This window comes from Podarcis gaigeae (assembly GCF_964106915.1).
Source record: "Podarcis gaigeae genome assembly, chromosome: 4".
Taxonomy (NCBI): domain Eukaryota; kingdom Metazoa; phylum Chordata; class Lepidosauria; order Squamata; family Lacertidae; genus Podarcis; species Podarcis gaigeae.
The window spans coordinates 48576073-48598970 of NC_139677.1; the positions used below are offsets into that span (position 1 = coordinate 48576073).

The 22898-nt window shown below is 43.1% G+C and overlaps 2 protein-coding genes across 4 annotated transcripts in view; both read left to right on the forward strand.

The window, feature by feature from the left end:
- Nucleotides 1-8350, forward strand: part of LANCL3 (LanC like family member 3) — a 29766-nt gene extending 21416 nt beyond the window's left edge. For both annotated transcript variants that reach the window (XM_083734495.1, XM_083734496.1), the window contains exon 5: nt 2815-8350. In XM_083734495.1, coding sequence (XP_083590621.1) covers nt 2815-2974 — 160 coding nt within the window. In that variant the 3' untranslated portion in view covers nt 2975-8350. The remainder of the gene's footprint in view (nt 1-2814) is intronic.
- Nucleotides 8351-10976: 2626 nt separating this feature from the next.
- Nucleotides 10977-22170, forward strand: XK (X-linked Kx blood group antigen, Kell and VPS13A binding protein). Of its 2 annotated transcripts, XR_014563108.1 has the most exons (4): nt 11001-11391; nt 13336-13598; nt 19250-20347; nt 20388-22170. XR_014563108.1 is itself a non-coding variant. In XM_083734493.1 (3 exons), exons 1-3 carry the CDS (start codon nt 11147-11149, stop codon nt 20077-20079), a joined length of 1338 nt encoding a protein of 445 aa, XP_083590619.1. In that variant the 5' UTR covers nt 10977-11146; the 3' UTR covers nt 20080-22170. The 2 variants fall into 2 exon arrangements, 1 of the variants encoding a protein (XP_083590619.1); XM_083734493.1 differs by having other exon boundaries at nt 10977-11391; nt 19250-22170.
- The last annotated feature ends 728 nt before the right edge of the window (nt 22171-22898 follow it).

Here is a 22898-nt window from a genome sequence, read left to right on the forward strand (position 1 = left end):
AGTCCCCATACAATATCCATTGAAGTTGAAAAGTGTCCCTGGATTCATTGAAAAAAATCTGGTAACCTGACTCAAAAGGAACCCTGCACCCCAAAGTACTTCACGCTCTCTGTCTCCTCCTCTGAAGGTGAATTGCCTATTCAGGAAACATTCACGGCCATTAAACAACATTAACATTTTTTTGCCAAAGGTGCTGACTCCTATCAGTTGTCACTTTAAGCAAAACTAAAGTGATAGACCCAATTACTGGTGTCATTCAGAATAGCACAATAGCTCCTCCATGAGGCTTTTGGAGCCCTCTGACTCCAACTGGCTAGGAAGCCGGATAAGCCAGAAGAAACAGAACAAAGGATTGTTATCTACAGCTTCCTGTTTCCGGTGCGCCAGGAATGGAGTCTCCCCCAACACCATGGGAGAGAGACAGACAGAGATAATCAGAAAAGGATGGGGGAATTTCATTATCTGCATTCCTCTTCGAATGGAAGAGGAACCAGGCTCTCACCCGCAGTTTGCCTGGTGGTCTGGCATTTGCTTCCCCATGGGATGTGAGGGCAAGCAAAGGCACTGAGCGCATGGAGCACTCTGGCTGCCGCGACCCTCCCCCCTCCTGTTCCTGGAAGCACAGGTTTTCCTGCTAATTGGATTTTAATTGGAGTAAACTACAGACACGTGCCAGAGATGATGAGATTAAAAACAGCAAAAACAACCCAGCTCCAAGGATGTAAAAGGTTTGGACTGAGTGTGGATTTCATTCGGTGAAAGTGACAAAGGAGGCAGGGGAGCCCACGGTTTGCTTATTTAAAGCTTTTTTCTACATTTTTGATATGGCAATCCTCCCCAGGATGCAAGTTTTATTAAAAATATCTGCACAAGTGAGGATGGAAGAAATTGGAATATAATATGGAATTTAACAAAATTGGAACTATGTGTGTGAGAGAAAGGCACTGAGAGGGAAGGGGGGGCAGAAACGATATGCTTTGAAACTATAGAGCAAAGTCCTCCCTAACCTCCATTATCCACAAAGAAATGTATTCGAGATACTGATAATTGGCCATTACTCAGCGACAGGGAGGAAAGGAGTCCACCAGCTGTGGGAATACAGTGGTTCCGGAAGTCCATTCTTAAACCAAAACCATTCTTAAACCGAGGTGTGTTTTCCCTAATGAGGTCTCTTGTCGCCGGTGCCCTTCCACCGTTCGGATTCCGTTCTTAGACCAAGGTAAAGTTCTCAAACCAAGACACCATTTCAAGTTTTGCGGATTTGTAAACCAAATCTTTCTTAAACCGGACTGCTCTTAAACCGAGGTACCACTATAGATTAACTATCTGCAGTCTGGATTTAGACCCTTCTTCCTAGGCTGGAAAAATGGTGAAGACGGCTTGTTTATGGAAGTCAAATCACGGGACAAAGCAATGCAGTGACTTTTAGAAACTGTGAGATAACAGCTTCTCCTGGAGCATGATGGGAACCATCAACAGTTGCAGAAATGAACAATACAACACCATATATGGATGGGGAAACATCATGGCAAAAACTTTCACACACAGGAAAGAATAAGGATTATAGCTAAAGTTCCTCACTTGAAACTTTACAAATTATCTGTTATACCAACATGAACAGAAATCACAAGGTTGAAGCTGCTATATAAGAGATTATTATATTTGAATAGAATGTGATGGAAATTATCAAAACTTTGGAACGCAGAAGAAATGTAGAAGAATGAATTCATTAACTCTAGCATGCGAGGGGGCCAGTTTAATTAAATTATATAATTTGACACTTGAATAATTGGCATTAATAATTGTATTAACTGGATAAAATTGATATTGTTATAATGAGGCTATTGGAATGATACTGATATATATATATGGATTCTTATCTACATCTTGGTATTTTAAAGTTTCTGAAGTAGTATTTAGTAGTTTGGCTTTGGAAAGTAGCTATGGGTATTAATAATCAAATCAAGACATAGGCTTATTTTCACCACAGAAAAGCTCCACTCTTATTTCTTGCTATCTCTACGATCAGCCAAGAGCACTTTCTTAATTTCTGCATCAAATTAAGGCAGGAAGGACACATAAGGATGCTTCTGAAGGCTGCACTACAGCTGTGGAAGCTGGGACAGCTTTTCATCCCAAAGAGAGTCATCCTTTGAAGGCTTGGTCTTGGATGCATTTCAGGATAATTGCAAAAAAACCTAAAAACCCTAAAAACAAATCACACATTTGCTGGTTCATCGTGGGTGGGGATGTGTGTGTTACTTTGATTTTGTATCATAGAGATATGAGTAGTAAATGTTTTGGTAGAAACTGCAACCTGAGGTTTTTTTCCGTGGGAACCAAGACACCACTTTGCTTAATGGATTTTTGTGATCCCCCCTCCCACCCAGATCTATGGAGCTCAAGTTAGGATCCAGAAGGTCACCTAGTCCAACGCCCGGATCTCAACACGTGGTCCCCCATCCAATTTGAAACCATACCAAGACCTAGCTTAGCTTTGTAAATGTGCTAGCAGTTATATTGCTGCCATACTCTTGCATCAAAGTTAGTGGGTTCTGGCGGGCTGAGGAGTTTGCAACAATGCAGCAGTGCTAGTGTTCGCTCCATGTGTGAGGTCTGGGGTGGTTTAAAAATGGTCTGGATGCAGCCGACCACACAGCCAGGGAATGAATCTGTCCATAACACATAAGAACACATTTGATTAAATCTGGTTCCAAACTGAGGACAATTTTGAATCCGGCTTGAAATAGCAACATGTTGACATTACTGTACAGAGTAACTCTCTTTTTTGTCTTGGTTTCTTCTTCTCCTTAGGTTTGCTGAATTCTTGTTTACTGAAGAATTTAAGGCTGGATCCCGGGAACTGGAAAGTGTTTACAGTCTGTATGAAGGTTTCTCAGGGACAGTTTGCTTCCTGGTTGACTTGCTACAGCCTAACCAAGCTGAATTCCCCCTCTTCAGTGTCTTTGTGTAAAATGGAACATGTTCCACTGCCGGGACAGGACAAAGGCACTGTTTCAATTCACTATCAAGGAAAGCGATTTTAGAATATGTCCATTTCTGCATTGCCACTAATGAGATAGCCTTAACGTTGCAGGGTGCGGGGTGGGGATAGCAGGTTTAACACACACACATATATATCCTGGGGCTTGGAAAGGGAAGCATGTGGTTTATAAATAATAGGTAGCAATTTTATTCGAAGGTTAGAAAAGGGTCTGGCATTTTTACAAAACTGAAAAGGAATCAAAATTCAGATGAATTAAGGGAAGTTAAATGAAGTTCACAAAAACTGACAGCGTTCTGTCTTCCACAAGGTAGACTGGTTAAAGGACAAAATGCAAATTTGAATTTCAGAGAAGTGCAAGTGGGGGAGAAATGTGAACAATGCATTATTTAAAAGCACACAAAAAGTATATTTTTATGGTACATTGGCACACTCTTTCGGGGAAGGCAGGCAATAAGAAAAGTAAAACTGTCAAACATCTTTGACGTATTCCAGAAATTCATATTAGGGCAATGTCTTTATTAGTCCAACCAAAATGCCACAAAAGAGCATGCCGGGTTTTGAGCTCCCCAGAATTCTTCATTAGGTTAGGTGGCAACAACCTGGGAGAAAGCCATCCAGCAAGAGTCTTAAGATGGAGTGTAGGAGGTAGCAGACATTCAAATAAAGCCCATTTTACGTACCTTGCAGGAATCAAGCTGCATTATAGCCTCCTGGCAAGGACTGACCCATAATGGCAAAGTTCCCTTAAGAGATGGGGACTCTGCCATTGCTGGCTGGGGATGAAAGGTGCTAGTCCAGCAACACCTGCAGGGACAGAGGTTCCCCACCTCAATTCTAGGTCACTATTTCCCAGTGTAGGCAGGTGAAATTGTTGCATTTGCTGACCTCTTTGGCAACAGGTTTTTTCTCCTCTATAATAAGTCATTCTAACCCACGACTATAGTAAAATTGCAAAATCCTGCAACAGAGATGGGTGCTTGTTATTGCACGGGTCCTCATAGGACAAGGAAATAATCTTTGCTGATGAGCTACATTTGGTTTCATAAAATATATTAAACAATATCCCCTTGGGTTGAATCTAAGGCTCCCTGTGGATGATGTTCTGCTCTCAGGATGCTAAGGGAGTGAAGTAGAATTGGTGCAAATTGTGCCCCCCCAACACGCCATTGGCGGTATACAAATTAAATAATAACAAACAACTATATATAGTACAGTTATTTCAGGAATGTGTAACATCTACCTAAAATTGCAAAAACAGACTGAAACAAGGCAAGATCTTGTGGGAATCCAAGCCTACATGTTTGTTTAGAAGTCCCTTGTGTTCAGTAGGACTCGCTGTCAAGAAAGTGTGTTTAGGATTTCAGCCCAGGTTAAATTCTTAAATGTACTAGGTTGCTTCTCTGTGTAGTTAAATAGAAGTTTAAGTAATATAATGTGTTTTAATTATGCTTTCTTAAAGAAAATGGGCTATTAGTCTTTGCCAAATATTGTGTGCCTATTTGTGATGTATGTTTCCTGCATCCTTGTGTGTAAATCATCCCCTTAGGTGCTATGGCCATTTGTGACTCATGAGGAACAATCGTCAGATCATAGTAAAGCCAGCTATTTTAACTAAATGTAGAATTCTTGAGTAAAAGTATGAAATATTGTACTAGCATTTTTTATTAGAGCTGAGCTATTGTTTTAGTACCAGATATATACATGTTAGTAAATACCTATTGCTTTTTCTACAGATTTAAAATTTGCTAGGAATACTGTGGTCCTAGCTTTGCTTATAATATCCTCCCCCAACACTTTGTTTTTAAATGTTACAAATATTCTGTGGGGCTGGGAAAGCAGCTTCTCCCCCTTGATCTCTCTGCATTTTGATGTTGTGCCATGTAACTTATTTCAGGGAGAAGTGCCACTGTCCACCTCTTTACATAATATTATTTCAGTACTAGTCTGTGTATGAACTCTTATTCCTCAGCCAAGGCAAACAGCCACTATATTATATTCAAATTGTTGACTGGAGGAGAAAATAGAATTTACAGGGAATATGTCCAGTCCAGCAGCTTATATCCTAAGGCAATCCCATGTGGTCAAGTAAAGGAGGCCCAAGTGCACATTTTAAAAATATAGGTGGAGAAGGATGTAAAATCATTTTATGGATTCGTCTTTATTAAAAAGGCTCTTAGGAGATTTACATATTATGCTTCCACTTCTTACTTTCTGAAGTCAGTCGTACCTTGGATCTCGAACGCCTTGGCTCCCAAACAAATCTGCTCCCGAATGATCAAAACCTGGAAATGAGTGTTCCGGTTTTTGAATGTTCTTTTGGAAGCCGAACGTCCAGCAGGGCTTCTGCAGCTTCCGATTGGCTTCAGGACCTTCCTGCAGCCAATCAGAAGCCACGCTTTGGTTTTCAAACATTTTGGAAGTCGAACGGACTTGCGGAACAGATTGCATTTGACTTCCAAGGTACAACTGTATTGCCCCAGGTGTATTCAGTGGAGTGTGAGCTTCCCACCTTTGTGACATGAATATAGAATGCATACCATAGTCAGGATCTGTTGGGTATACAGAAAATAAAAGTTCAGCAAAGAAATGCATAAGTCTAACAAATATATAAGTCCACAATATAAGGGGAAGCTAAGCCAACAAATACACAAGGAGTTACACAAAGTCCTGTCTCAGTCTGATATTGCAGCCCTTGACACTGACTTGCTCTTGCAACAATACAAGTAGCTACCAGCGTGAAGGTAATTTCAAGGCAAGAAACAGTGCAATCCCGTGCACATTTTCTCAGGAGCAAGGTCCAGTGAGTTCAGTGGGACTTATTCCCAACCCAAGTAAGTATGCATAGGATCACAGCCTTAAAGCGCAATCCTTAAGAGTGTTTTCTCAGAAGCGAATCTCTCAAAGTTTAATGTGTTTAAGATCGCGGCCTTAGAAAATAACCAAAAATAGTCTTATACTGCTGAGAGAAAAGCATACATACTGCAAAGCCATAAGCCAGCAATACTCAGGGCCCATGAAACAATACAGCATTTTAGGGATGTGGCTAGGCGTATTCCAACAAAGTAGCACAAATCTTGTTTCATCATACAACTATTTATTCCCCATATACTGCACTTAAAGAGTTGAATTGCCTTGAATATCAACTTCAATTATAGCAGGATTTTAGCATAATTTGTGTGTACTGATGAATAATTTCTGTTCATACAGACTTTGCTAGTAGTCCCTCGTGCTATCAATTTGTATATATACTTAAGTGCATATTTTCAGTGAACAATATTGTGATAAAAAAATTATGCTTGTGTTTACAAACTGTAGATAACATAGCTATGTTATTTGAAGAGAGCTGTTATTATACTTCTGGATGAAGTTTATCAAAGTTATTATTGCTTTTAGCTCTCTGTGCATGCTCCTCACATTTTGGCATGTTTTGAAAATTGTAGTTTTTCACATGTTAACCCTGATAGTAATTGGTTATCAGTTAAGTTTAACTACAGCAATATGGTATAGCAGACCATGATATTTAATATTTATTTTACAAAGCAAAGTGCTGCTTGCTGATCAGAAATATTTATAATGTAGTAAGGTTATATAGTGATAGACCAAAAATATTTTCTATACAATATTTGTATAATATATACAGTGGGGATAAAACTCTTAAATCCCTCTGTTACATGTAGAAAGAAACTAATCTCAACCAATACATTCTGTGTTTAATCCTTGTTGCCATTTCCCTGATAGAGGGAAAAGAATACAGTGATAGTGGGCTTGAGCCTCTATTTGGGGCTACTTTTGGCAGAAGCTCAGAAATACAAACAAAGACTTCCACAAAATCACTTAGGCCGCATCTGCACTACACATAGTGGTTAAGAGTGGTGGACTAGTAATTTGATGAACCAGGTTCGCATCCCTGCTCCTCCACATGCAGCTGCTGGGTGACCTTGGGCTAGTCACACTTCTCTGAAGTCTCTCAGCCTCACTCACCTCACAAAGTGTTTGTTGTGGGGGAGGAAGGGAAAGGAGAGTGTTAGCTGCTTTGAGACTCCTTAGGGTAGTGATAAAGCGGGATATCAAATCCAAACACTTCTTCTTCTTCTTCTTCTTCTTCTTCTTCTTCTTCTTCTTCTTCTTCTTCTTCTTCTTCTTCTTCTGTAGCAGTATCATACCACTTTAAACCGTCACAGTTTTCCCCAAACTACAGTTCCCGGGATTCTTTAGGGGAAAGCCATGACAGTGAAAGTGGTATAATGCTGTTTTAAATATGTAGTGCAGAGGGGGTCTTCAATCATAAAGGTAATGTGTCAGGGAACACTTACTTGGAATTAAGCACATCACTGTGAAGATGAAGATGATTACATTTATAGAGCTGCCTATCAATGAATATTCCCTGACTAGAGAAAACCATACCACATCTAATGCATTGCCTTTGAGGATGATTTTGTCATTTGCTTGTTTTAGAGCGCCCATCATCCAAATAGGATGACATGGGGTTCATAATACAACAATAAAAGAACAGAATAATTTAAGAATAACCCCTGGATACAAAAAAATACTAAAGTAACTAAAATCAGAGGATTGCAGCTCCCCACATGAGTACTGCAGACCACAGAACCAGCACACACAATGACCCTGACCATACCTCAGTATCAACCAAAAGCCTGGGTGAATAAGTAGTGACTTCAGTTAGTGACAAAATAAGGGTGATTGATGCGCCTCTAGAGGGAGGGAATTCAATAAACAGACGTTGCAGCATTATCACTATAAATGTTGACATTGACTGAAGTAGATTCAAGCTCAAAATATTAGTAAAAACCAGAGGTCTGCTCGCAAATGTCCATTATCGAGTTCATGTGCTGGCAAGGCCACAAGCTGGTGGCAACGCGCATGAGGTAGTCTTAAAGTAATGTGTATATCTGAGAACCAGCAAAGTGCAAGAAGAAATGTTTTCATGTTGCTGATATGTACCCTTTATTAGTTACCTCTGTCCATTTCTTTCAGCACATGGTAGTCATCTCATTAGTATTGAAAACCCTCTGCTTTGATACCTGCTCAGTGCCATATATTGTCTCTTTACTAAACAAACTTGATTTATTCTTGTAGAATTGCACCTTAAATAAAAGTCCATGCCATGTTTTAAACACTGTGATATTTCAAAGTGTGTCTCTTGTACTCGTTTTGTATTGTAAACTGGAGGGGTAGTTAAAATAGGGGGGTGGGGTTAGCTTTTAAAAGCAGTGATCAGAATATTGGCTTAGCAATGAGAGAAGAACTCCATGTATCCATGCTATTTATATTTAACCTATGTGGTATTTTGCCTTAATTCAAATAAAGTATAACTGTATTGTGGCTATTTTGTATTTATTGGAACATTGGGCCGGTACAGATACAATGCTAAACTGTGGTTTAGCAGAGGGATGGGGCACCTCCAGATGTTGTTGGACTCAAACTCTCATCAGCTCCAGCCAGCAAGGTCAGAGAAGAGGGATGGTGAGATTTGTATAACACCAGCTGCTCCAGGGAATGAATTTTTAGACACTTTGGAAGCCCACCGTGACCTGTCTGCAAGCCACTTTGTGGATAAAGTAATCCACCAACAGTGTGAGGCAGGCAGAAGTGCTGTCAGCAGGGTGTCATGCAGTGAAATTTTTCATAGGGGAACAGTTGGGACCAGAGGCACCAGCTTGCGAAGGTGATGTGGGGGTGGGGGGGATGATGTCATATGTGTGAGCACTGCACCTCCCTCCCTAAACTGGGCAGTAGCTTCCCAGGCTTTGGGAAGGAAGAACCAGGCTTTAATGCTTTAAACCACAGAAGGTCGGCAGTTCGAATCCTCGCGATGGGGTGAGCTCCCGTTGCTCAGTCCTAGGTCCTGCCCACCTAGCAGTTCAAAAGCACATCAAAGTGCAAGTAGATAAATAGGTACCGCTCTGGCAGGAAGGTAAACGGCGTTTCCGTGCGCTGCTCTGGTTCGCCAGAAGCAGCTTAGTCATGCTGGCCACATGACCCAGAAGCTGTACGCCGGCTCCCTCAGCCAATAAAGCAAGATGAGCGCCGCAACCCCAGAGTCGGTCACAACTGGACCTAACGGTCAGGGGTCCCTTTACCTTTTATTCTTAATTTACCAGGAACATTTAAGGGACTAGCCTACCTATTTCCCCCAATTCACTGACCATATGCCACTGGTGACAATGGGGAATGCACACCTGTGCAGCTTACAGTTTCATACACTTCAAACAATTCTCAGAGTGGAAGAAAAAGGATTTCCAATGACACTGATGGGTGATGATACCAGACATCCCTTGTGCAATGGACTTCTGCTTGCACAAATGGGTCTTCTGCTTCTCCCAGAACCTGCTGTACCCCCTAAAATCTCTTCCAGGGGGTTGGGAACTCCTCCAGAGCAGATTGAGAGCTTGGGGAGCTTGCAGGGGGAGGTGAAGTAGGAGAGTCCTGCTGTCTCCACTCTGGCACAATGTTGAATTTCAGCCAAGGTAGGTGCTTGTGGAATGTCTACATTTCTCTTTTTCTTTACAAAAAAATGTTTTTAAAAATCAGCTGTTCTATATCTAAAAAACAAAACCTGTCTTTTGTAGTTTGACTGTTTGCTTTTCTTTTGTAAGTCTGTATGTGTAGTTGAACTATTTGTTCTGGCGTGGGAGGTGATTATATACAGGAATCCTGATTGGTGTCATTTCTTTGTATTAAAAAGTCTAAATGATTACCTTTGGCCTACCTTTGTACTACAGCTTGAGCTGTCAGGCCACTATAAGAAGGTAATTCCTTGGCACAGAAAGCTCCACCCAAACGCTGGTCATAAAGTTCAAATACAAGCTGTGAGGAAGGTGGTAGTTGTTCAAATTTGTAAATAGGACCAGGGAGTGAGCAAACCTTCTGTAATGCAGAACAAGGAAACAGTGGAGAGTCATGTCCACTAAAAACACCTTGTTGGAATGTTTAGTGAACAATTCCAAACCTTAGCATTTATTAGGGATTAAGTCCTATTGAACTCAGAGGGACTTACCTTTGTGCTCTGTAATAGCCTGCATATTTAAGATATGTACACAGGAGCCTTGTGGAATCAGACCAATGAACCATTTAGTCCAGCCCCGTTCTCAAGAGTGGACTACCAGATGCTTCACTTTTATCTCGCCTTTCCTCAATGTGCATGGACCTCACCCCATCCATTTTATCCCCACGCCAGCCATGTGGGGCCAAGCCTGAGAGACTGTCCAGTGTGCCTTATACCTGGGCAGATACCTGAATCTGGATCCTCTCCTGGTAAGTGGTGTTGCCAGCTTGTTTTCCAGCAAGGCTCATCTGACGTTTAAAAAATACACCAGGTGGAGTCTCTTATCTCTGGGAAAATACAGGCAAAGGCCACCCATTGAATTTCTGCCTGTCGTAAGTTAAAAGCATATTTAATATGTCTCTGGTTTGGTGGGAGGATGGCGATCCTCTAGTAGCAAGCATACTGGCCAACTCCTAAGGGTCCAAGTCCCCAATAAAATATTTCAGGGGGCTGCCACCCGCAAGATGGATGGGCATTGCCATTCGAATGCTGAGCATGTGCCGTGACTTGTGATTATGTGTGGCAGGGCTTACCTGCCAACATTTTACTCAGATTTGTCCTGCTGCTGGTACAGACTAGGATGAGCTACCCCTGAGCTTAACCTGAGCCAGGCCCAGGCCTTGGAATCTAAGAAGACAGGTGAACAAGAGCGCCCCAGCGCATGTACAGAGCGGCCTTCTCAGGTGGGGAGGGAGCCGCAAGCAAGCAGCCAGCCAGCCAGCCCCCAGGGATCCGGGTCTAGGAGACAATGGCAGCTTTCGCAACTCCAGGCCCGGCATTTCTGATTCTTTCGTGGATCCTCCTCCGCCATCCCCTCGAGCGGCGCCGAAGACAGTGAGCCTCGTCCAATTGGGCGGCCGGCGCCGCAGCAGCAGCTCGCCCAGGCCTGCCCCCTAGCGGGCGCTTGGCGAAGGCGCGGCTCGGGCGTCTCCGGCCGGCAGCTTGGCTCCTCGCTGGGCTCCGGGAGATGGGCAGCTGGCGGCCTCGGCTGCGGAGCTCCGCGCGTGGCCAGCCCTGCCCTGCTGCTGCCTGCTGACTGAGCCGCTGCCCGGCTGGCTTCCCCGCCGGCGGCGATGAAATTCCCGGGCTCGGTGCTGGTGTCGCTCTTCCTCTTCGTGGCCGAGACGGCGCTGGCGCTGTACCTGAGCAGCACCTACCGCTCGGCGGGCGACCGCATCTGGCAGTCGCTGACGCTGCTCTTCGCGCTGCTGCCCTGCGTGCTGGTCCAGTTCAGCCTCGTCTTCATCCACCGAGACCTCAGCAAGGACAGGCCGCTGGTGCTGCTCCTGCACATCCTGCAGCTGGGACCCCTCGTCAGGTGGGTGGGGGGCGGCGGCCCCGATCCCCGCAGGTGCTCCTGCAGGGGAAGGACCGCCCAGGCGGAGAGGGCTGGCCGGGGGCGGAAAGGGGGTCAGGGGAGGGGGTCGCCGCCCCAGTTGCGCTGGAAGAGCAACGCCCCACAATGGCTGTCAGACATCTCAGAATGCTGGACACACACTCGAGAGTGTCTGAATTGGGGACCAGTTCCAGCCTTATTGTTAATTTTTTAAAATAAAAAAGAGCTGATCGCTTCAATGGCGGATTCTATGCCGAGAGATCTGGATAGGGAATTGTGACCATTAAGATAGCGCAAGAGCTCTCTGTTGGGTCAGATGTGCAGGACAATGGACCGTTTTGTTTATAGTGAAATAAAGGTGTTGGGGTTTTTGTGTGTGTTAAGCTGTTTGCTGCATCCATCAGGACATGGTCTGCTTTTATCTGCTTGGAAATGTCCCTCCCTCCCCATGTATGCTAATGGATTTGTACTGTGTGCGGTTAAGGGTCTGTGATGCTTCCTATCTGCACAGCTGCCTGCTCCGGTTTTGCCTGTGAGCAATAACTGGCAGAGAAGCATCCCTGCGTTTGGTCACAGGCACGCCCATCTGTAGAGTGTGCTTCTGGAATTGGAATAAGGGAGGCAGTGGTGAGAGAGCCGGTCAGGTTCACACATCTTGAGGAGTCTCTACCTTTTGGGTTAAATTGTGTTGCTTCAGCATGTATTGTTTCAGCAAGTATTTTCCTAACAAATTATTCTATTGGTTTCCTTTCTGTTTTTGTTGTTTTGAATTTCAGGGAGGTAACTGTGATGGTTGGTTGCAGCAAAAAAAAAGAGAGAAAAGCTCATGGCATAATAAAAATGTCTTAGTCTTTAAGATGCCTTAAGACTTAAATTGCTTTTGTTACCCTTTATTGCTCTCTGAATATATCATATCTCAACTTTTATGACATTGTAAGCCAACCAGAAAGGCAGGTTATGCACTTTAACAGAAATAAATAAATTTGATAAATCATTAACTATTGGGCAGTTATCCCTTCAAGCAAAGAAGCATGAGCAGTATCAAGTTTCTTACCAGTTTGTTCCTGAAGCCAAATTGTACATGCAAATCAAACACCAAATTGGGGGGGGGGAGCAGAGGGAGGGATAACATAGCAATGTTTTACAGGGCCTAATACTGTTATCCAAAACTTTTCTAATATTATGGATGTATGCCATCACCTGCCAGCAATCCCCTCCTTGCTTTCTAAATAAAAGGTGGGGTATAAATGCAATGTTAATAATAAAGTAACTTCCAAGAGTAAGTCCATATACACAGCTGCACATAAGGAGCCTGAACCAGAAGCATTTAGTAGTACTGCACCAGAGCAATTGTTCCATGGTTTCTCAATTGGCCATGGTGATTGTAGGAACTCTTGACATAGGGAAAGCCAGTTAAGTGAATTAGCCATCAAGTTTACACATCTTATTTATACACTATTATACTATGTGTTTCTGATGCACAATAATAATGATTGAAATGTTATTATACAACAATAATATATATTAACTTCCTAAGCAGGCTGCAGAATGTCATTCCTTAAATGTTCTCAAGAACAATTTGGGCAGGGACCTGTCAAGAATGTGTTCTCCATAGGATTATGTGATTATGTGGAATTGTGTAGAGCTTAGTGCAACACAAATATTCCATCAGCAAAAGGATCTCTACCTGCGTAATGGAATGTTCTTCCCCTCTTCTCCCTTTGCAAGTGGACATCCTTGTGTTTGCTGGTGAGGCATGGTGGTTGAGTTCCACCCATGATTTTCAAATCTTAAGAATGGGCTAAAGGGGTGTTTCTCGTGCCCACCTTAACTTCTTTCTAATCGGACATCCTACTTAAAAGCAATTATGAACTTCAGAAAAGTTATGTTAAAGCAACATCTACTCTTGTTCATTTCGCCCCACAGGTGCGTGGAGGTTTTCTATATTTACTTTCATGCAGGCAGAATAGAGGAGCCTTATGTCAGCATCACCAAGAAGAGGCAGATGCCAAAAGATGGACATTCGGAAGAAGTTGAGAAGGAAGTGGGCCAAGCTGAGGGCAAGCTGTTTACACACAGATCTGCATTTAGTCGGGCATCGGTGATCCAAGCTTTCCTAGGCTCTGCACCACAGCTGACGCTTCAGCTGTACATATGTGTCCTCCAGCAGGAGATGACGGCAGCCAGAAGTATGTATAATTGGTACATTTTTCAGTATTCCATTTTGGTGAGTGTTTAGAGATAGGGATTATGGGTAAGTAATAGCTATATCCTCTCACTTAATGTGCTATTTAGGAAACCAGATGCAGGTGGAAATGGTTAATGACCTACTTTATGGTTGTTTTGGCACCAAGTGAAGAATTATTAAAATTCCCCCAGCCCTTTTCAAAACCCGTGCTTTTAGTGTTCTGAATCTCTGTGTATGTGCTGTAAACATATATTTATTTGCTTTTACTCTACTCCTATTTGGAACTGTGTGCCCCAGAAATCTTTTGGATGCAATTTGATATTTAATGTGGGCTATTACGTTTTTGATTGTACTACTGCCATTTTTGTGCTGAAAGCCAACCAGAGGAAAACGTTATTGAGTAGCTTTACATAAATATAGCAAATAAATTAAGCAGACTGTCTCTCTACCAAGAGTTACAGACTAGGTTATAAGAAGTGGAAAGCCCTTCTACGAATTACAGCAGGGAGAAGAGAACTCCCAAATTCTGTCAGCCCCAGCCAGCATGGGCAAAGGTCAGAGATGAGGGAACTGTGGTCCAGCAACACCTGGATATAACAGGTTCCCCATCCCTAGGGATGCAATTTCCCCCCAGTGCTTAATTCATAAAAGTAGAAACAATGAGACCAAGACTCCCCACTCTGTAATATCTCATCCCTAATCTTAGCTGCTTGGAGCATACTAACACAACATCTTAGAAGAAGAGGAAGAGTTTGGCTTTGATATCCCGCTTTATCACTACCCAAAGGAGTCTCAAAGTGGCTAATACTCTCCTTTCCCTTCCTCCCCCACAACAAACACTCTGTGAGGTGAGTAAGGCTGAGAGACTTCAGAGAAGTGTGACTAGTCCAAGGTTACCCAGCAGCTGCATGTGGAGGAGCGAGAAATCGAACCCGGTTCCCCAGATTATGAGTCCCCTGCTCTTAACCACTACACCACACTTAGCCCAGGGGTAGACAAGGTTTACCTCACCTGGGCCGGTTCATTCCAGAGGAGATCTCTCCGTGGGCTGGACTGCGCACACAACCACGATTTCCGGCATCTGCGTCCATGCAGATGCAATTTTCAGTGTCATGGAAGCGAGTCCTTGTGCTGGGGGGCGGGGGGACTCACCAAGCGGGTGGCTCAGTTTGGGGGTGGCTTGTAGGCCGTTTAAATGACCCCCGTGGGCTGCTTGTGGCCCATGGGCCTTAGGTTGCCAACCCCTGTCTTAGCCTTTTTCAAACGTTAACAAACTTATATGGACACACACAGCTGGCTACTTGATTTTTAAAACTATGTTTAAAATATTTGCTTGCAATGATGCTTGGGGAGGAGTCACTAAGAATGCTGTTGTTGCAAATGAGCAAAGAGTATAATTTTGTCTCGCATAAGAAATACATATAATATAGTAAACCGTTCCAGATCTACATTGGGGCATCTGGATATAGAGACAACTTCTTGCGACACATTCTATGTGAAAAATAACTCAAAGGATCAGCTTGAAGACACCCAGGGTTACAAGAGTATATGTGTGGGAAATCCTATTAGAGGTCTGAAATTAACTTTAGCACTTTCAGACTCATGTCCAGAGATTAATTGCTTTAAAGTTAAACAAGTCTCAGGAGTACATTGAAATAGCAGTGAATGTGGCCCTGAAAGATTAATAAACCAAAAATCCTGATGACCGCAGACAAGTGGATGGTTGCTAAGTATTAAATTAAAATAAATGGAGCAGTTGTAGTGAGCTAGTCACTCAACTGGTCTTGCATTCCCCCCCCCCCTTTCCCGGGCAGTGTAAGTATATTTAGATAAAGCACATAAAGTTGATGTGCAGGTGACTCATGCCCTATTGTAATAGCCAATCGTGTGCATCTGTTCTGTGGCAGCCATTGGTCCATCTAACTCAGCATTGCCCACGCTGTCTGGCAGCAGGGTTTCAGACAGGAAGTCTTTCCCAAGCCTACCTAAAGATGCCAGGGATTGAAGAACCTGGGACCTTCTACATGCGATAGCCGTTTCCTCAAGATGCATAAGTTCTCATACATACATTTGGAACTTGCATATCTTGCAGTGCAAGCATCCTCTTCATGGGCAACGTAAAAATTCAGAAACCAAGAGTGTGGATCACTCACACACCCACTTCTTTGGAACTTCCAGTTATCATGCAAAATGGATTTGGGCTGCCACATAATGTGTAAATTGGCATTTTCATTCTCTGCAGTGCAACCAACTGAGCATCTAGCAAACACTTTCCTTTCAGAAACTAATATGAAATAACTAGATCCAATTTCTTTTTTTCCATTGAAAATTGCTGAGGGTTCTAGGCCTGAAGTTCCCCATACCTGCATTGCATAAAATGAGACAACTGCGGTACCTCAGAGAGCAGGCACTGGGGGGGGCACATAATTTGCATCTCCAGCTGCTGTTTTCTTTCTTCACTGGCCCACCTACCCAGATTGTATGTAGCTCTTCAGAGACATACCCTGCCTTCCTTCTCCCCACTGCAACCTCCCCTCCCCTCCATTTACTCCTTTCCTCCCCCCTGAGTGGTTATGGTTAGAAAACGTATGATATGGGAAGCTAGATGTAGGTAAGCAGTTTGGGGTCTCTGGATGGGAAATCACCCAGAAACCAATGTATGCTATCTTGAGTTCTGTCATGGAGGTGAGGTGGGCTAGAAATACAATGTGATCCAGTTGAGACTTTGGTCTTGCTACAAAAGAGTGAAATGCTCTAGGATGCTGGCCTTGTTTTATTATTTATTTTTATCTATTAGATTTACGTACCACCCTTCAAGGTGGTTCACAAGATAAAAATACAAGATAAAAGCACAAATAAATAGTCAAAACAGAAACAAAATAATAGAAAAAGATTGCTGAGTCCTGAGTTCCCTCTGTGACCCCGTGAGACCCTGTTTTTATTTGTTTAAATCTACGGAATTCCTGTTTTAATATGATTTTATACTACTGTTTTATGTTTGTTTTAATGATACTGTTTATTGTATATATATATAGAGAGAGAGAGAGAGGGAGGTTAAATCTTGCCACCCTCCTAAATCTCTCATCACACACACACACACACAAATTATTTTTTAAGGTTAAGAATTTAAGGTCTTAAATTCAGAAGGGCTTCAGAATTGCGCCTCTTCTGATAATTTGGCTCTTCTGCTATACTCATAATTTATTTCATTTGTTCCGTTTAGTTTTGAGTGTGTGGTCAGTTGCCAGTCTTTAGCAAGTATGGAGCAAAGTGTGAAATTTTCACTGACACAGTCGAAAGAAGGTAACTTAGCAGGACGTGCAGAAATTCAGGATTCCTTTGTGCAAGTCAGTCAGGTTGACCGGCCTCCGTGGTGGAGAGGCCGTCGCAGGGCTGCAGGAATGGGACAAGGGCGGGAACCTGCACCTGCCAAGACTCCCTCAACGGAAGAGCCGCTGAGGGCACGGGAACCCTCCCTTCTGTGGCCCTTGCCAGAGCAGCAGGCTGAGGAGAAAACAGCATCTCCCCTTTCTCTCCCAGCCACTGGTGGAGGATTTGCTGGAAAGAGGCTGAGGAATGGGGTGCCGTAAGCCCCTGCTTCCTGTCTGAGCCTTGGCTAGGAGTGTGAGGAGGACAGAATGAGTGATTTGCCTATTCCTGCAGCTTTAGTGGCAGGTGGGAGGGGCCAAGTTTCACTCCCCTCCCGTACCTTAAAAAGGAGGCATGTTTGGTTTCGTTATTGTAATGTGTCATTATGATGGTATAGTTTGCTTCTTGAGGAATTGCAACTCGCCATACAATTCCACTTCCAGGTGTGGCCCTCCGGCTGTTCTAGTGTGTCTCCAATCACCCTGACTGCAAAGCCTTGGCACAGTCCCTGACGCCGCCCCAACCAAGTCACAGCCCTGTGCTGCTGCCTTGCTTGGTTGCTCCTTTGATGTATGGTTTGAGTAATAATGGGAGTTGTAATCTGAAATAATCTCCACCTGACATAGCTATGGGAAGGTAACAAAGCAGTTTCTGGCAGGATATCGCTGAAATGAATGGTCTGGAACAAGTCCAGTATTGGTTTAAAAATACATTTAAAAACCAGTTTGAGTGGCAAAAGAAATCCAGTACTTGCATTTTAAAAAAAACGACCTCCAAATGTGTGACTTTCAAAAATAACAAAAACCCAAATACCTGCAAAGCAACAATTAAAAAAATAACACAAAATCCAAGCATTAAGACTTCATCAAAATAATATCCATGTTCTTCACTCCACTGAAAGATAATTGCTGTATGTAGATATATTTGGAGCACCTGAATGACAAATGAAATACATTCTTGTAAGGTCTTGTTATTCTGTGAAAGCACTTGCACATTTTTTCCCATAACAAGTCAAGGACCCATATTTTAGGAGAAAGCAAGCATTAGATATGAATGGGCTAGACTCAACATGTTGATCTAATTTCATTCACATTGCAACAGGATAATCCAAAGAGAGTAGATTCAAGACTGCAGTGTGTGTGGAACACTATATTAGATTGTGTTGAGCTTGGTGACAAATTTCATGAGTATGGGTCATCATTCAAAGCTCTACCCACACACAGGCACCCCAAACACTGTGATGGTTAGTATTATGTCATTCATCTCTCTCCCCGCCACGCTGTTTGCCCATTCAGTGCAAAGCACCTCAAAGGATGTAATTAAGATGTGGAGAACCAGAGGATGCGGCAGAGACACCCCTCTTGATTGCAACACCCTGCCTGAATTTAAAATAAAATCCTGAGGGAATTGGGCATCTGAGTGTTGCCCACAGTTTGAATCCCAGGAAGCCAACTGGCATGTATTACTCCAGGCTTCCTCAACCTCGGCCCTCCAGATGTTTCTGACCTACAACTCCCATGATCCCTAGCTAGCAAGACCAGTGGTCAGGGATGATGGGAATTGTAGTCACAAAACATCTGGAGGGCTGAGGTTGAAGAAGCCTGTATTACTCATTGAAGTAAAAACATTTGTGCCTGTGGAAGGGGGAACTGAGTTAAGACAGTCACCCTCTGTTTGTTAAGATGGGAAGCATCCCAGAAGGTCCTGGCTCAACGCCTATCTCAACTACAGAATTAAGAAGTTGCTATCATTTCTTTTTTGTGGCCCCTCCCCCAAGTGGGCAAAACAGGAATAACACAGTTTTATTGAATGAGGAATAGTGAAATGCTGCAAGTTAGCACTTTGCACACTTAAAGCTCAGTGACTGAAAGCCTTGAGTTTGCTCTTGCAGCAAATTCAGTACAGCTGTTGAGACTTGAATAGCTTTGTGGTTTGTACCTGATGCTGATGAGAATGCTGGAGTTTCTCTCAAGGCCCAACATGCTAAAATATTGTCCTTAAGCTGCCATGCTCATGGTGTGAACATAATAGTTCAAGGAAAGCCTTTAGCAGAGGTCCAAGGAGCATGCATATATTTGAGGGCCCCAGTTCATTTATCTGTGTTTCTACATGGTTTAGGCACATAGACTAGGAAAAGTGTGTACTGGGATAGTGCTTAAGAAGATACTATAAGCTGCATCAGTTTAGGCCACTTGAATCAGCCACTTCCAATGAAAGCATGTTCCTGCCATACAATGCTCTCTGGCTGCTTTCAGAAATGTTGATTGCCTTCTCTTTCCTCAGGCATCTTCATGGTCCTTTCTCTCCTGTCAATTGTCTATGGAGCACTGCGATGCAACATCCTGGCCATTAAGATTAAGTATGACGATTACGACATCAGCGTGAAGCCTGCTGCCTACCTCTGCATCTTCCTCTGGAGAAGCTTTGAGATTGCCACTAGGGTAATAGTCCTGGTCCTCTTCAGCTCTGTCCTTCAAATCTGGATCCTCCCAGTGGTGCTAGTGAATTTCTTTGCTTTTTTCTTTCACCCGTGGATTCTCTTCTGGCAAAGTAAGTGCACTTTGCCGGAAAATATAGAGAAGGCTTTGAGCAAAGTGGGCACTGCCATTGTCTTGTGCCTTCTCACTTTCCTGTATGCCGGTATTAATATGTTTTGCTGGTCAGCTGTGCAGCTGAAGTTGAATGATTCCGACTTAATTGACAAATCTCAAAACTGGTACAGGCTGGCTTTATATTACATTGTGAGGTTCCTTGAGAATGCTTTTCTCTTGCTGATGTGGTATATGTACAAGACTGATGTCTACACGTATGTATGTGCCCCTTTGCTGGTCTTACAGTTGCTAATTGGCTATTGCATAGCTGTTCTTTTTATGCTCGTCTTCTACCAGTTTTGCCACCCATGCAAAAAACTTTTCTCCTCCAATATTTCAGAAGGATTGGCACTGTGTTTCAAGTTGTTTTGCTATATATGCAAACCTCTTGCATCCAGCAACTCTGGGGAAAAGGCAGACTTGAAGACCCCAGACGATACTGTTGACGATGCCCAGGACAGCTGCAAGGCAAATGAATCCTATAATGGAAATGCCCACCAAAGTGTTTCATCCAATGCCTAGAACTGCTGTCAAGGAGCCACCGCTCTCAAGACTTGCTTATTTTAGCCCCTGGGTCTGGAAACCTTTCTGGGAAACTTCCCAATGGTGGGCGGGTCCAGAGGGAAAAGTGGGCGGAGCAGCAAATGTAAATTTTACCTTTGTACAGTAGGCTAGTTTCTTCACATACCCCTCTCTCCTTCCTAAATCCAGCTAAGCCAAAGGCACAATCAGAGTTCAAGGGCACATTCCTGCCAAGCAAAAACATTCAAGGTGGGTGTGACTTGGGAGGGTGTGTGGCTTGGGGAGAGTCCCAAATTTCAGGCAGAGAGACCTGGAGGGCCACATATTGGGGCCTCAGGTTGCCACCCCTGGTTTGGGTGGTTTAGAAAGAAGGATGCACTCTGATTATCCTTCTGACCGCCATGGCAGGAGGCACATTTAAGTCCTAGCATTGCAGTGCTGGTATGGTAGTTCAGTGAGTGTGAAGATACTTGGGATTTTAACTGTTGGAAACAGACAGCACCCCTTTATGGATGGGATGCTCCACTGCATCTTGACTTTAGATCAGGGATTTGTAACCTTTGTCCGGGTGGACCTCTGCAAGCCATGAAACAAAAGGCTGACTCAAGGAACTTCTTATTTCATGCAAGGACCGAAATCAATCAGTGAAAAGGAGCGTTCAAAACCTCACAGGTTAACAATGTGCTTTAAAGCTTTATACAAACTGGGCTCCTTCCCCTGCCACCGAGTGCCGAATTTATCTAGGTTACATATGACATGATCTCATCCTGACTGCGTGCATTGGAACTGGGAGCTTCTGAATCCATAATGGAAAGTGATAAAATAACTTGCTGCTGATTCAGGCCTTGGCCCCGTCCTGTCAATTTTTCCTTCAAAGTGCCACAAGTGCTGATTCTCTCCAATCAGTTTAAACACTTGGTTTTTAGGTTTGCTTCTGTTGTTGGATTCTGATTGTCTTGGTCAATTACATTTCTGCTTTGTATGATGCTAAGAAAGCTTTGGTGAATGTAGCAGTAGTTAAGGAAGCATTTAGTCAATGAAAATTTTAGCAATGTCTTGCAGTTAATATCCACTCTTTTACATGAATATTTCCAAATGTTTCCATTAAGTCAAACCTACTGATATTACTGAAAATGGGGGGGGGGCTATTCACTAGAATTATTACATTAAATTGATTACGTCTCCAAAACAGTGGCCAGGTTGGCAGAGTGGATTTCGACGTTGAGCATGGGAGGACCTGATCCAAAAGCCAGTAAGCTGCAAAAACCATTGGGCGGGTTTTGAACAAATAATTATATTTGACTGTTTACTGGGTTTGCATCTTGCCTTTCTTCTAAATTTCTCAAAGTGATGATTTGCAGGCTGGTCCTATGCATGTTTACTTGGAAGTAAGTCTTACTTTGTTCAATGAGGCTTATTCCCAGGAAAGTGTACTCCCAAGAGAGAACTGAAGTCTTAACCTCCCAATAATTTTGACTGGTCAAGAGTATCTTTTCCAAGGCCACATCAGTGCTGGCCAGGATCAGTCCGACTCCCAAGATCAACACTCTACTTACCCCACAAGGTTACTGTGAGGATAAATGAAGTAAGAATTGTAAAGCAACTTAATACACCAAACCAGTTCTATAGAAATGTTTAAATAATATTTAAAATGACCTTTGCCACCGCAGTGCCGACAATAGTTGGCACCATGGTAGCTGAAATCCATGGTGCAATTAGCTGGTGTAAGGTGGAGTCATTGTTTCCTGCTTCTGGTTTTTATTGAAACACACATAAAAAAGTGCTGGCTTTTGCCCAGTTCTACAACCGAGCAGTATATAAATTTTATAAAATGAATTAAGTGTGTTTGAACAGTGCAGCCATGTAACAGCAGGATCAGGGGGCAAGTTTTAGCGTGAATTAGCATGACAAATGTGTATCTTTATCTTTTTATACAAAATATAATACGGTCACCTTACCTGTGCACATGTAGCAAACTCCCCCTCCTTGATATTCTTATTTTTTAAAAAGAAATAACACCTGTGGTTATTGTTTTATATCTGGAAAGCTGATTTGTTCCCAGAATAAAATAATTAGTCTCTAAAGAGAAAATGCTGTATGGGTGTTTGTAATTTACCTTCTTGAGTTGGGAGGGGAGGGCAGCGCATCACTTGGAACGCAGAATGTTATAGTCAGTACGAGAAGTTAGTTGAGTTGTTGGTGATTTTATTTATTATTTTCACTTCCTTATTTTATTTATTTATACAAGTATTCCTATACTGACCTTATAGCCTGCCCGTTTTAAATTATCCTAGAGTGGGTTACAAAAATGCCACAATTAAAACAAGCACAAAGCCAGAAAACCAGTAAACTAACCAATATCAAAACAGCAGCACAGAACAGCAATGCAGTAGGGAATATATCTACTAAACCAAAAGGCCTGAGTAATGGGATGTGCCTTGACCAATAGTTGAAAGGCATACAATGATGGCACAAGATACACCTTGGAGAGCATGTATTCTTCTACTTGGGGGACCATCACAAAGAAGGCTGTCTCATGCTCTGCTGCCCAGCCAATCACAGAGGGTGGCGGCACTACCAGCTATCCCCTCCGGTTCTCCCTAGGCAGGGTGATGAAGGAGGAGGTCTCCTTCAGATATTTGGGGCCCCCCAAGTTGTTTAGGGCTTTATACAGCAGTATTCAGACCTTGGTAGCAAATTGGCAATGAATTTTGTCAGTTAGAGAAGGAGAAAGGAACAAGGATTGGCTGAGAAGCAATGGGTTTAGAGATTTCTAGTGCTTATCACATTTGTCTTAGATCTCATTTTACTATGGATTT